This window comes from Eleutherodactylus coqui, chromosome 12, assembly GCF_035609145.1.
Source record: "Eleutherodactylus coqui strain aEleCoq1 chromosome 12, aEleCoq1.hap1, whole genome shotgun sequence".
NCBI classification, from domain to species: Eukaryota; Metazoa; Chordata; class Amphibia; order Anura; family Eleutherodactylidae; genus Eleutherodactylus; species Eleutherodactylus coqui.
In genome coordinates, this window is record NC_089848.1 from 63,376,936 (window position 1) to 63,391,003 (window position 14,068).

The 14,068-nt window shown below is 43.9% G+C and overlaps 1 protein-coding gene across 3 annotated transcripts in view; it reads right to left on the reverse strand.

The window, feature by feature from the left end:
- The window catches only part of PALS2 (protein associated with LIN7 2, MAGUK p55 family member), an 86,252-nt gene that overhangs the window by 13,713 nt on the left and 58,471 nt on the right, over window positions 1-14,068 (reverse strand). For all 3 annotated transcript variants that reach the window (XM_066585620.1, XM_066585619.1, XM_066585621.1), the window contains 3 exons: window positions 11,162-11,323; window positions 4,400-4,602; window positions 514-642 (listed from right to left, as the gene is read on the reverse strand). In XM_066585620.1, the coding sequence (XP_066441717.1) occupies window positions 514-642; window positions 4,400-4,602; window positions 11,162-11,323 (494 nt within the window). The remainder of the gene's footprint in view (window positions 1-513; window positions 643-4,399; window positions 4,603-11,161; window positions 11,324-14,068) is intronic.

The window sequence follows — 14,068 nt, forward strand, 5'->3', positions numbered from 1 at the left end:
TTGTATTATGTCTCCACCATAAGTATAGGTGGAGACGTAGTGAAGATGGTGATTGGCTGCCTGCAGGAAGGTCCTAGCAGTGTGGGGATGCAGTTATGACTGGGATGGAGGGTTAGTTTGTGTTAGGCTTACATTATTAGCCCTCACATGGAAGCATTTACAGATAATGTAAGCCTACCACTGAAACTAAGCCTGACCCTCCATCCAAGGCATAACTATATCGCCACATTGCTAGCCTCCCTATCACTCACCCCCTGCAGTCTCCTGTCACTGGCCCTGACGGCGCTGTAGCGGTTAACCACTGCTGGCTCCTCTCCTCAGCCCCCCCCCCCCCCCCCGGCGGCGGCGGCGGCAATGCTGCCTTCTCCTCTCACTCACCCACCCTGCCGCCTCCTGTCAACACCCACCACTTCCGGTGTCGACAAGGTACAATAGTACCAGCATCTCCTACCTTCAGCCATGTTTTCCAATCTTGAAAACCCCTTAAAAGTACAAATTAAAATATTCACTTACAGTAAGAAGCTTTGTTGTAATTCCAGCATCTACAACAGCTTTATGCATGGCACGCAACGTATCTAGCTCTGGAGCAGCAATGAACACTACATATGGCATAAATTCAGATGTCCGTAGCACTTTTAAAGCCTGTAAGAAAACACGAGTGATAAGTAGAATGTAACAAGCCGTGAGGCAGATACAGATTATATACACGAGCGTCTCGTTAATTAAAGCATAACGCCGACTGATCCATATTAGAACATGTACAACATTGTGTCAGTTTACATTTCCCATCTACAACTGAAAAGAGAGAAAAAAAAAGTGCTATTAACTGCATTCTCATCGTGTCACATTCATTGTAACACAGAGCAAGATGAAAACGAGTCTTTTTAAATTACTGTGACCCTTTCCTTCTTCTCGGTTGATGACAAACAGGTAGGCAGCAACAGCAGTAAAATAACCTAATGTCTTAAACAGAAAATGTCCACAATAGTAAAGGAGGGACTGCAGCACTACCAAAACAGCTGAAAAAACAGCTGAGGGAAAATGGGGGGGAAAAAACCCCAATGAGTGCACGCCTATCCGGACACTGGACTCCAAGTGTCCATAAATGAATGCATGCAATAAGTGTAAGAAAGGCAGCACACTGGAATAGATCCTCTTACCAGTAGATGTCCATAAGAAGGTTTTTATTCATAATCCACATACAAAAAAGTGCGACGTTTCGATCATCCGCTGTGATCTTTCTCAGGCTGAGAAAGATCACAGCGGATGATCGAAACGTCGCACTTTTTTGTATGTGGATCATGAATAAAAACCTTCTTATGGACATCTACTGGTAAGAGGATCTATTCCAGTGTGCTGCCTTTCTTACACTTTAAACAGAAAATGTGTCTTGTATGTGTCTGTAAAAAAATAGAAGTTGCTACTTAAAGGGCCACTCCGGGGATTTCTTTCAAGTTCGTTCATTATGTAGCTATCCTCCCAGTATATACAAGTGAGATAAGGTTAAATCGGTTAATTATACTTGTCCATCTGAAATTCCCAGCCTCCTTCTCGGATGGTCATGTGATCTGAATTCTGACCAGTTCAGTTCTGCTTGAGGTTATTGATGTATTCATTTTCCAGTCAAATTCTCAGTTTGTTTGATTGATGCCATTACATGATCCCTACCACATAAACTGCCTAGAGGGGGAACAAAATTTCCTATCATAGTTACTGATCATGATCACACAGTTATAATAGAGGAGATCACAGCTCATCCTCCTGGCTGTATACTAATGGGCTGTAGCTTTTGCAGATGAATATAGCAGAGAATGATAATTTAAGGCCTCATGTTCACGGAATCCCGCAGCAGTTTTTAACCGTACCCGCAGCCATGAGGCCAAAAATTTAATTCTACTCACCGGACACTGCATGTCTCCCCTCAGTCTAATGCATTAGACTGCATGTCTAATCTTTTTTTCTGCCCGGCGGATGTGCTTGGCCTGCCGGCAGCGTGCCGCGCACATGCGCTGTGCACACTTTTTTTTTTTCTTTCAATCTCCTGCTCTCTAGCGAATCTGCAACACAGCACAAAAAACAGCTGCGGTTTCAATGGAAGCTGCGAGCACTGTCCGTGCGGGAGATTTTATAATTAAAATCTGCACGTGGACGTTGGGCCTAACTGTCCCCCCTGCAGGCAAAAATGGTATAGCCTTAACTAATGCAGTGCTGATGCATTATGAAAAGATGTGAAACAAAGTAAAAAAAAAAAAATCTCAGCTTCAAGGTGGTGCCTGATAGACATCAGATGGGGGCCGGAGAAAGGAGGAAAGGGGAGACCTCCAGAGTGTGACAGGCAAGCATGTAAAAAAATGTAAAGGTTTTCACCAGAGTGGCCCTTTAATGAAGTCCTGTTATTAGGCCACTAATGGCACAGATTTAAGCTAGCAGCATCGGGCTCCGCTGTATTAGGCCTCCTGCACATGGGTGGAAATTCTGCTGTGGGATTTCCCACCCATGCCGGCTGCCATAAGATTGCATGTTATGTAATGCAATCCTACGCAGACAGCCGCGATTTGAACGAGTGAAAACTCACGCAGTAAACAAATCGCGGCATGACCTATTTTTCCCCATTTTGCCCCACTTAGGATGAAAGGAGCAGATACCTAAGAGAATTTACAATGGAAAATTACTAAGAACCCCTTACACTCCTCCTTTCCTACATAGAATTTATTTGGTTGGACCACTCTCGGGTCCAAGTCTGCTCATAACCAAAACCACAATTCCTAAGCAGTAAGGAGAGTCGTCAGAAATCCAGCCAAGTATGACATATATAGATAAAACCTCTATTAGCAACCGCACTTCTGCTTTCCTGGGTTTCTTTTTCCCCCTTAAGGCTGTTGTAGTGGCAGCTCCCAACTGGGGTCTGGATAGTAAAGCGACCGATTCCTTTTGGGAGGACGGAGTTATAGGTTTTAAAGGCGATCCTGGATTGTGCGTGGCATCATCTGATGCCGCTCTACCAATGGGTTCCGGTTCCTCCATTGAGTTCTAAATCCATTTTTCCCCCAAAATACATTTTATGGAATGTTAAATGGCACCATTAAAAAATACAACTTGTCCCGCAAAAACACAAGACCTCGTGTAGATGGGTCACTGGAAAAATAAAGAAGTCTGGATTTTTTTTTTAAAGTGGGAATAGCAGAACTTCAGAATGTGACCCGGACACAGGAGCATCAATGGCCCTCGGTCATAAAGAGGTTAAACATAAAGCGATTAACACTGTAGGCGTGTTACAGCATTAATAGTTATTCCGTCAAATCACACTCATTGGTACATCACGGAACACCTACTGTCAGAGGGAAGGTATTCGCAGGTCACATTTACCGAGGATACATCAGTGTATATGATAAATATAGAATAAAAGTCCTTGGTTTTAATTGCTTTCCTGGAAAAAAGTTGAACTGCTGGAAAGTTAAATGAGGCCCTTTGGCAGTGAAGAAGATTCAATTAACTGCAAGTCAATTTCCTGATATCACTTAGAATTCAAATAGGATGTACAGAAAAAGCTTAAAGGACGTTCATATTAAAATGGTTCTCAGGATCGGCAAAGACTACAAAATTTGTGATAAAAATTATTTTTGGGAGTTTATTTTGTGGAGGAAGAGTCTAAAAAATATATATGCGAATCAAAAACCAATTCTTCCCATTCATGCAGAACTCTGGCACCAAGCAGAACATTTGTTCTCGAACAGGCACTGGACTAATTAAAATGAAATTGACTATTTGCCAACTGCAGTTCCCGGCACAGCAAGGGCACAGACAGCGCCGTGTAGGGGAAAAGTGAAGACAGCCGAAGCAGCCATACTTCTCAGATTGTGGGGATCCCAGAGATGGGACCTTCACCAGTCATAAAGGGTTAGCAAATCCTAAAGATACGTGATCCCTTTATGGGATAAAACTACCCCTTTAAGGCTTCATATTAGGTTTTAACACTGCAGCACTTGTTCCCGTCTTTTATTCCAAAAACTGCATAGGAAGGAAAGCCAGGATGGAACCGTAGGGTTCAATATGCCAGACGGAGAGGACTTTGGTTTCTGTCCCTAGGAGTCTTTTAAGCTGGACAGAAAAGTGCTGACGACTATTTTCTACCCAGCTTAAAAGACAAACTGGGACGGACACTGAGATGGAGACCAAAGAGGTCTCCATCTCACATATTGAACCCTATGGTTCTGTCCTGGTTTCTGTTCCTATGCCGTTTACAGCATAAACACGGGAACCGGCGCCCGAATGTTAAAACGTAGTGTGGAAATGCCCATCCAGGAAAAAAACAGATACAGCGCCGAAACAGAAATCAGGTAGAATTACTACATCCAAAAGCAAGCACATACAACATCAAAGGAAGCAGAAGTAACAATACCTGAGGATTCACATCTAATATACACGTCCGTCCGGCCATCACAACTTCATGAATAGAATCTATTTTGGTACCGTACAGATTGCCTTCATACTCTCCATGTTCCAAATATCTGCCAGCCTTCACGTCTGCCTCCATTTCGGATCTGGACACAAATCTGTATGCATGTCCATCTTTTTCATCTTCCCTTGGCTTCCGTGAAGTGACTACAGAATTTATAACAAAAAAAAAAAAATACTGTTTTGATTTTGTTGGTTGAGAGATAATTGGAGGATACTGGAATGTCTTATGAGGCGACCGCTCGGTTGGCACAAGCTCAGCTTCGCCAACGTTGGTCATATTTTTGAGGCTCGTACCAGTCATGGGGCTCGTTGGAAACCATAAACACAGAATACCTGAACACAAATTTTATGTAGGTGCAAAGTCAAACTACTTAACGCCTGAAAAAGCCAGTTGTGAATTAACCTCCATTTCACACCATCACGGAAGTCGATTAAGGGGTTGTTTGGTGGCGGTCTTTACAAAAGCGTTGTCTCCTCCCGTGACAAGGAGCAAAACCAAAAGCTTTGAGTAGGTCAAAGTCAAGACAAGTGTTGTGAGAGACTAAGACAAGTCCAAAGTGTTTGAGGGGCTGTTACAGATGCCCTCTACTGTACGTGTGTGCAGAATCTAGGGAAGAGGGGTTTCTAGAACGGAAGATGGACCAAGCAGTGTCACAATTGGATGCCTCCCTACCAGAATTAACCCTTTCCAATCCAATGTCAGGCCTGCCCCAACATCATTATTTCCCTCCACAGCTCCAATGTCGGGACAGGCCCGACACTGCAGTGCATCTGCACCCGATCATCAGCCACATTGGGTGCAGATGCACTCCTGCACTGATCCTCATCAATGACCCCCGAGGAGAAGGCAGAAAAGGTTTTTAACCCTTTCTGCCTTCTCCTTTACACATTACATAGCGCTCAATTAGCGCTATGTGATGCAGAGAGATTCTGGATGGCGATCATGTGACCGCCGGTGTTACCTAACCCCCAGTGGTCACATGAACGCCGAGCCAGGAGCCTGAAGGGAGAATGCGTTAGTATTACTTCCGCATTCTGCCCAGCGATCATGTGACCGCTGGGTGCCACCTGACCCCAGCAGTCACATGATGGCTGAGCCGGGAGGCAGAAGGGAGAATGCGGAAGTATTACTTCTGCATTCCCCCCACGGTGCAGTGAGCACCTGCACCCCCCTGAACTCTGTCAGATCGATCAGGAGGGTGCAGGGAAAATGTATTTTTCTTCATCCATTCTCCCCAGCTCCAATTTATTTGGAGCTGGGGAAAATGGATGAGAAAAAAATGCATGGATTGGAAAGGGTTAAAATCTGTTCCCCAAATCATCACAAAAGTACAAGTACTTTGTACAAGATATAGTTTTATAGGTGGTATATACACAATCAATGTGACTTGTGAAACGGAGAAGTAGGATTGTGAAAGTGGGTGATGTACTTGGTCAACACCATGCTTCCATCACCAATAAAAGGGAAAATAGATTAAAAGCGAACACAGATTCAACAGAATTCAACAATGGTTAATGGGGGAAATATGTTTCAGACTATTCCAGATAGCACTCTTTATTTGGTGCTCAGATTCTAAGAAATTGGGTTTTTTGTCACAGGGTACCTATAGGAGTCAATCGATTAAAAAGGGGTGTACATTAGTCTGATAATTGACTACATTACAGGTGTCCTTTTTTGTGTCACAATGTCGTATATTTACAAATAGAGATGAGCGAGCACCCAAATGCTCAGGTCCTCGTTATTCGAGTTGAGCTTTTCGTGAAATTCAAGAGCTCTACTCAAGTAACGAACCCCATTGACTACAATGGGAGACTCAAGCATTTTTGTATAGGACCCACCAGGGAGGGGCCAAAACTGACAGGTCACAGCGGGGAGGGGCAAAAAACTGGGGAGGGATCAAACACGGTGTGATGCTCGCTCGAGTAGCAAACACCATCGAGTATGCTAATACACGAACGAGCATCAAGCTCGGCAGAGTACATTCGCTCAACTATTTATAAACACACAGTTTGGTACCATGACAGATCTATAGTAGGTTTTTCTGATCCATTCCATTCCCCATTGCTAAAAGGAAAACCCCACCCAGATGGAAAACAGAAGACAACTGGACTTTAACCTTCAGCCATCACCTCTTGAGTTCATCCAAGACCAATACATGTTGTTTCCACTGCTCCACACATTCACAAGATCTGGCAACTACCTCTGTCAAAATATTGTGCATCACCAGGTTCTAATATTTTCGCAGCTTTATTTGCTCTAGAACACAATATTTTCACAACTCGTACTTTTTACTGACCTCTGACAAGTTGACAAAAATATATTCTACACTATAAACAGGTATACTATCAGCATTCATGCACCCTCCCGATACTGTATAACATTTAACCATTGTAGACCAAATTATACAGACTTTCCACTTTCATGACAAAATCCTTTCCCAGGACCAGAGAGGACGGAGGGTAAAATTATCTGCACTTGTTCTCTGTTGTCACTTCCATTTCACTGGTTCCAGGTCCTATTTTTAGTTATTCAAGATGGCCCATGTAATCTCTAGACTACCTAATCCCCCACAGTGCATTGATAGTGTTAAACATTATACCTGCTCTCTGATTGGTCAAAGTTGCTCAAATGATTGTACTGACCAGAGAACAATGCATAGTGCGCCCTAGGCATCTAGAAAATTGCTGCAGCTATCTTGGACAGCTGAATATCGGGCCTGGAAACAGCGGATTGAAGGGGTAGCAGAGAACAACTGCAGGTAATATGCACCCCCCCCCCCCATCCTTGGGGGCAGGACAGAATTTATTCCTGAAACCAGAGGGTCGCTTTAAAGGGAACCTGTCACAATGCCACAGCCCCATAAACTTCGTAATGGTGCCGATGGGGGACGTGACAGGGAGACGGGTGGTGTATTTTTTTTTTTATACTCACCTACATCTGCGCTCCAGCGCTGTCCCCCTCTGAAATCCACACTTTGCTCCCATGTATGGCTCTCCCATACACTTGTATAAGAGGATTCTAAAGAGAGCCAGATTTTCGTACTGCGTGATCTTCAGAAGGCGACAGTGCTGCATTGCGGGAGTGAGCACGTAAAAAAAAAAACAAAAAAAAAAAACACAACATCACCTGGCTCCCTGTTGCATCCCCTAATAGCAGCAATAGTTAAAAGGGTTGTCCCGTGAAATCAAGTGGGGTTAAGCACTTCTGTATGGCCATATTAATGCACTTTGTAATATACATCGTGCATTAAATATGAGCCATACAGAAGTTATACACTTACCCACTTTGTTGCTGGCGTCCCCGTCTCCATGGCTCCGACTAATTTCTGCATCTTCTGGCTTCTTTAGACGCGCTTGCGCTGTCCGGTCTTCTGCTGTGTTGAATGGGGCCGCTCCGGCGTGCTCGCGCTGGAGAGCTGGTCTATGCATAGTCATCGTAGCTCCGCCTCCGTCACGTGGTGCCGATCAGCCAATTAGGTGGCTGTAATCGGCAGTGGAACGCAAGACATCCATGGTGCACCATGGGAGAAGACCCGCGGTGCACCATGGGAGAAAACCGCGGTGCATCCTTGGGAAAGGACCAGCGGCCATCTTTAAAAGAAGAAACTGCCTGAACAGGGATGCAGGTAAGCGATTTATTTTTTTTTTAAATAAGAAAGGGATTGTTTTTAACGGGGCACAATGTGGGGGTAGGTTGAAAAAAATTTTTTTTTGATTTCGCCGCAGGACAACCCCTTTAACCCATTCCCGCTGCAGGGCGTAAGTTTACGTCCTGGGAGCGGGGTACTTCCCGCAACAGGGCGTAAACTTACGTCCTGGAGATAGCGCGGGATCACATATGATCCAGCGCTATCCCGCAGCGGGAGCCGGCTGTCAGTCACAGCCAGCGTCTCGCTGCAACAGCGGGGGGTCATCAGAGATGCGCCCCCCGCTGTTAACCCCTTCCCTGCCGCGATCTAAGTAGATCGCGGCAGGGAAAGAGTTCACAGAGGGAGCGCGGCTCCCTCTGTGTCTCCGGCCGGAACTTGCAATGTCATCGCGAGAGCCCGGCCTGTCACCATGGCAACAGGACGCCAGACACTGGCGTCCTGTATTGCCTATGCCTGAGATCGCTGTATGAGCCATGCCTTATGACAGCGATCATCAGGGCAGTGGTTAAAGTCCCTCAGAGGGACACAAACAGTGTAAAAAAAAAGAAAGATTTAAAAAATGAATTTAAAAAATGTAAAAAAAAAAAAGAGTAAAAAAAACCATTTTTTATGCTTTTTCTCAGATTAGCATAAAAAAAGGTAAAAAATAAAAATAAAACCCCACATATTTGGTATTGTCGCGTCCGTAACGATGCGTACAATAAGTTGCACATGCTTTTGACTGTGCACGGAAAAAACGCTAAAAAAAAGGCTAAAAAACTGAGGCAAAATGCTCATTTTTAGCATTTTGCCTCACTAAAAACGCAATAAAAGTGATCAAAAAAGCCGTATGTACGCCAAAATGGTACCAATAAAATCTACAGCTCGTCTCGCAAAAAATTAGCCCTCATAGAGTGCCGTACATCAAAAAATAAAAAAGTTACGGGACTTTGAATGCAGCAATTTAGAATAGAAAAAAGATTTCCAAAAACAAGGGTTTTTATTGCAGAAAAGTGGGAAAACCTAAAAAAAAAGTTAGAATTTTGGTATCGTTGTAACCGTACCGGTCTGCAGAAAAAATAGAAAGTCTCATTTATGCTGCATGATTAACGGTGTAAAAAAAAATAAAAAAATCTATGGCAGAATTGATGCGTTTTCTCTCTCTGCTATCATTAAAAAAAAAATAAAAAATTTTACAATATAGTCTATGTACCCAAAATTGGCATCGATAAAAACTACAGTTCGCCACGCAAAAAACAAGCCCTCATACGGCCGCGTCGACGGAAAAATAAAAAAAAGTTATGGCTTTTAATAAATGGAGAAGAAAATCCGCCAAAAATTGTTGCGTCCTTAAGCCCAAAATAGGCCATGTCATGAAGGGGTTAATTGATAGTGCTGTGGGGACATGGCAGGTTCCCTTTAAAAAATCCAGACATTGACAAGAAAAATAAATAAAAAAGTGTAAATACTGAAGAGAAAAAGAACTCTTGCTTCTTTTGAGCTACTTTTCTAGTAAAAAAAAAAATTGCAGCAAAGAAATATAACCCAAAGAACTGTGCAAGTCAAGGACTAGAGAAGGAGGCCACTAAGATGCATTTCATCTCTGCAGTTGTTACAAGCTACCACGTCTGTGGTGAGAGATGGGAGAGACTGTATTATAACAGTTTCCCCCTTCTAAAAAGGTGAAAACCTGCTGCAGCGTTCAAGAGAACTGCAGCTTGAAAGACAATATATTTGCCAGCATAGTAGCAAATCCCATAAGAGGAAAGAAAAATAGAGCTAAAAAGGACTGGCTTAGTAGCCATGTTACTGCACTTAACCCCTTGAGTGGCACGCCCGGAAATTTTCCGGGACGAGCTCCACTGCTCATAGCGTCATGGGAGCTGCAGAGCACAATGCCACAAGCTGTGACAGTGTGCTCTGCCTGCACAGACCCACACAGAGCAGTGAAAAACCAGCAGAAGATATTGCCGATATGCCGGCAACCTCCTGCGCTGGTTTGTTTACAGGTTGCCATAGAGACCATCGGCTTGTCAGAAGCAAGCCGATGGTCTCTGTGGCAGGGAGAGCTGGTTGTTAGCTGTCAGAGGACAGCTAGGTACCAGCTCTTACAGCAGAGATCAGAGAAAACCTCCAATCTCTGCTGTGTTAACCCTTTACATGCTGCAGTCTATGTGACTGCAGCATGTAAAGGGCTGTCACTGCAGCATGTAAAGGGCTGTCACCATCGGACCCCCGGAATGTGATCAGGGGTCCTGATGGGTCCCTGTGGAAGTCCCCTAAAGGGACAAAAAAATTAAAATAAAAAAATAAATTAAAAAAAAAAAAAGTTAAAAAATTATAAAAAAAAATTATAAAAACACTTGTCTCCCTTTATTTTGTAAAAAATCAGAAATACAATCACACATGTGGTATCCATGCGTCGTAATGACCCAGAGAAGGAAGTTAATACATTATTTAACCCCTTAATGACATGGCCCCTTTTTTTCTTTTTTCCCCATTTCTTTTTTTCCTCCCCCGTTTAAAAAAATCACAACTTGTCCCGCAAAAAACAATCCCTTATATGGCCATGTCAATGGAAAAATGAAAAAGTTATGGCTCTTGGGACGCAACTGCAAAATTAGTTGAAATTCAATGATTAGACCATTTTAAAAAACCTGCCCTGGTGGGCACGACAGGGTGGTAGGAAACCCGCCACTCAAGGGGTTAAGGGTCCAAGTAGATGTCAATTCAACTGAAAATTTGGCTTTTTTTTGGGGGGGGGGGGGGGCAATAGAGCAGAGGGAGAAGTGAAGTGTTCACATGTACAAAGTTGATTCTACTAGATCATTAATTAAAAGGGGATGAATGGTTATGTATTCAATTATTTTAGGTTTACTAGCTGTAAAAAACGTTACAAAGATTTGTTTCCGCTGTGTTGAATACATCTTTTGGTGTTCACCAGAAATATACTTTAACTTGGTACATAATGAAAACAGAAACCGATCCCGCAGTTGGATAATGTTACTAACCAATACAATACTAGATAACATTTAGACAGTCACAATCAGTCACAACAATGCTCTAGAACTTACACGGAACAGTCGTTCCAAAATAGGTAGGATTCATGACGATCAAGCGGTTTTTCAAACTTCTTCGGCCCACTCCTTGTGCTCCAATTAAAACAAGGGTTTTCCTTTGGAATGGGGGCATGCGTGCTACCTCTTCATAGATCTGGATCTCATGCCGGTCAAATTCTAGAGGGACAAAGTTATACAATAAATCACACAACTTAAACCTCTAACATAACATGAGGGGGCAAATATTGTATTGAACATTGGAGAAGTGATGGATTCAATCCATTCTACCCAGAGAAAGTGTAGCTGCTCACCAGCAGGATTCACGGACCTGACCAGCATCGGTTTTCTGCAAGGCAAGAGCTGACAGCTGGGGAAATGCTGCGAGTTTTAGTTACCTTACAGCCCCCAAAATGTAAAAATCATAAGAGCCTATGTGCTGGGAGTTTTAGTCCTTGCCTATCATTTACTCTGATACCCCATAGCAGCCTAGACATGCTATGCTGGGAGTTCTAGTTCTCGGCCATTATACAGGGGCATAGCTGGAGTAAGTGGAAACTGGACCCAGCTGTCTTAGAATACCAAAACTGTACCCCATTAAACCCCCGTTGTCCTAAGTCACCATGAATGCACAAATGTGCCCATTAACCTTTTTTCTTATTTCTGCTCACCGCAAATAAGAGGCACGCCAAATGTCCAAGGGTTGAATCCAAAAATACCCCAAAATTCAGATGTAGAAGAAGAGATGGTTAGGCAGCATCCCTCCGTGGCATTCAGCCCATCAGGGCCTTCTTCATTCTTATGCAAACACTAACAAGACCGCAACGTTTCGATCCTATATAAAGGAAGGATGCTGCCTAACCATTTCTTCTACATAGTAACCCCTTGCCTGTTATAGACCACCATTGCTCCATGCCACTTGGGATGTGCCCATTAACCCTTTTAGTGCATCTGAAACCCATGTCATCTCTCCCTTACAAGGTGGTAAACACACACAATGCCCTAAAGTAAAGTCAAATAAAAACAAAAACTAATTTTCTGCTCCCTTTCAAAGCAGCACAGCTGTTATAGTGGCCATCAGCGGTGATATTCTGTAGTGGCATGTGCCAACTGCAGCCACTCGCCGACCTCAGTGGTCACATGCTATACTTACTGGCACAACCTTGCAGCAATCAGTGTGGTTGCATTGCAGCTCACAAGCTACCCCAACCCAACAAGTACAACAAATGCAGTTTGGATCTCTTATGACCGTTGGGTCGCGGTCACAACAACATGACCACATTGACTTGCATTATTTTGTGATTAGACACGACTACACTGCCATTTTTGGCCCTCCGTCCATGGGGGACTATAACAGTTGGAGACCTTCAGGACCTGCTGGGAGACGTTTTCTTCACAGAGCAAAGTATTCCCATCCGCAGTACATGCCAAAAAGGTCTAACCAACTGTACATCTTGGGGTCATTAAGATGGCTGGTCATATGTCCAGACAGTACAACTCCCTACATACCCTTAAGGCCAGCTTCACGCGGCCATATTTGTGAATGGAAAATTTGCTTGCACAATATTCAGTAAACAGAATCCATTTTAATGGGTTTGCTCACATGTGCGTAAATTTCTGGCGCATTCTAGTCGCGCAAAAGAAAAACAAAAAACAGCAGGTTTCCCATAGAAGTCAATGGGGATGTGCAACATGCTAGGTGTTGTGCGTAACACTGCGTAATTCCGCAGGAAAAACACATCTTGAACTCAGACTAGTTAGTAATGAGCATCAATGCTTTAATTTTGGCGCACGCAAAACAGTAAAATACGCTGATGTGCACACAAAAAATAACATTCCGCAAAAAAGTGGCACGCATGCCCAAATATGCATACGCACGTGTGAAGCCAGCCTTAATGTCTTCCCACCAGTGCCATAAGTGGATGTCACATAGTGGAAAGGGATTACCAAACATTGCTGTATATTTCCAGCGCTGTGATGGCACGGATGGGTCCATGTGCTTTATATTACTAGGGCTGCATTGCTGTCCTCTTCCGGCCCTGAGATGATATGTTCTTCCTGCTGACAGCCTACTGTTTGTAGAGGATGGAACACGTTCTTGCTCGGTGTAATACAACTACTTCTGTCCACGGACACCGATAGCAGCACCAAGGAGCAGCTCATTCACATTTCCAGAAACTATTTCCTGAGTCACCAGGATCAGTCAGCAATCTGCCTGCCAACGGCCAAGATCTGCTTTCCAACAACACTAAATTGTTGCAATGAATCCAGAAACAAACCAGATGCTTTTTCTGAGTGGACAAATCTCTGCACGCTGGCGGACGGAGCGAGATTGTAGGACTGGCAAGATGTAGCTGACAAGACCCTGGATAGGGATATGCAGCAAATGTGTGCTACATAACAGGCAATGCCAGAGAATGAATATAGAATACATATCCCCCTCATCTGTCCATCTATGCAAATCAACCATCGTATACTAGATTCTGTAAAATTCATGAAAAAGCAAAATCACAAACAGATCTGGAAACTAGTTAATTTTTTTCCCATAAATCAGGAGAATAAGCGAAGATAAACATTTTTCTGTAATGCTTTTTGTGAAAAGTTTGTCACCGCTGTGCAGACTCCAGACCCCAAATTGCGTGTGCAGGAAAACACCCGCAGCATGCTCCATTTTAGTGCAGGTCTCCCGCAGGCTTCTATTGAAGCCTATGGCAGCCGTCCGGATCCGCGGCACACCCGCAGCTGAATTCCTGCTCTCCGGCGCGGGAGAGCAGGAGGTTAAAAAAAAAAAAGTGCATGGCGCATGCGCGCAGCATGCTGCCGGCGTGCCGAGCACATTTGCCGGGCTGAAGAAAGAAGATCTGGCCGCGACGGAGGGCAGATCCCCAGAGTCCTGGCAGGTAAGTAATTCTTCTTTTTAGGCCT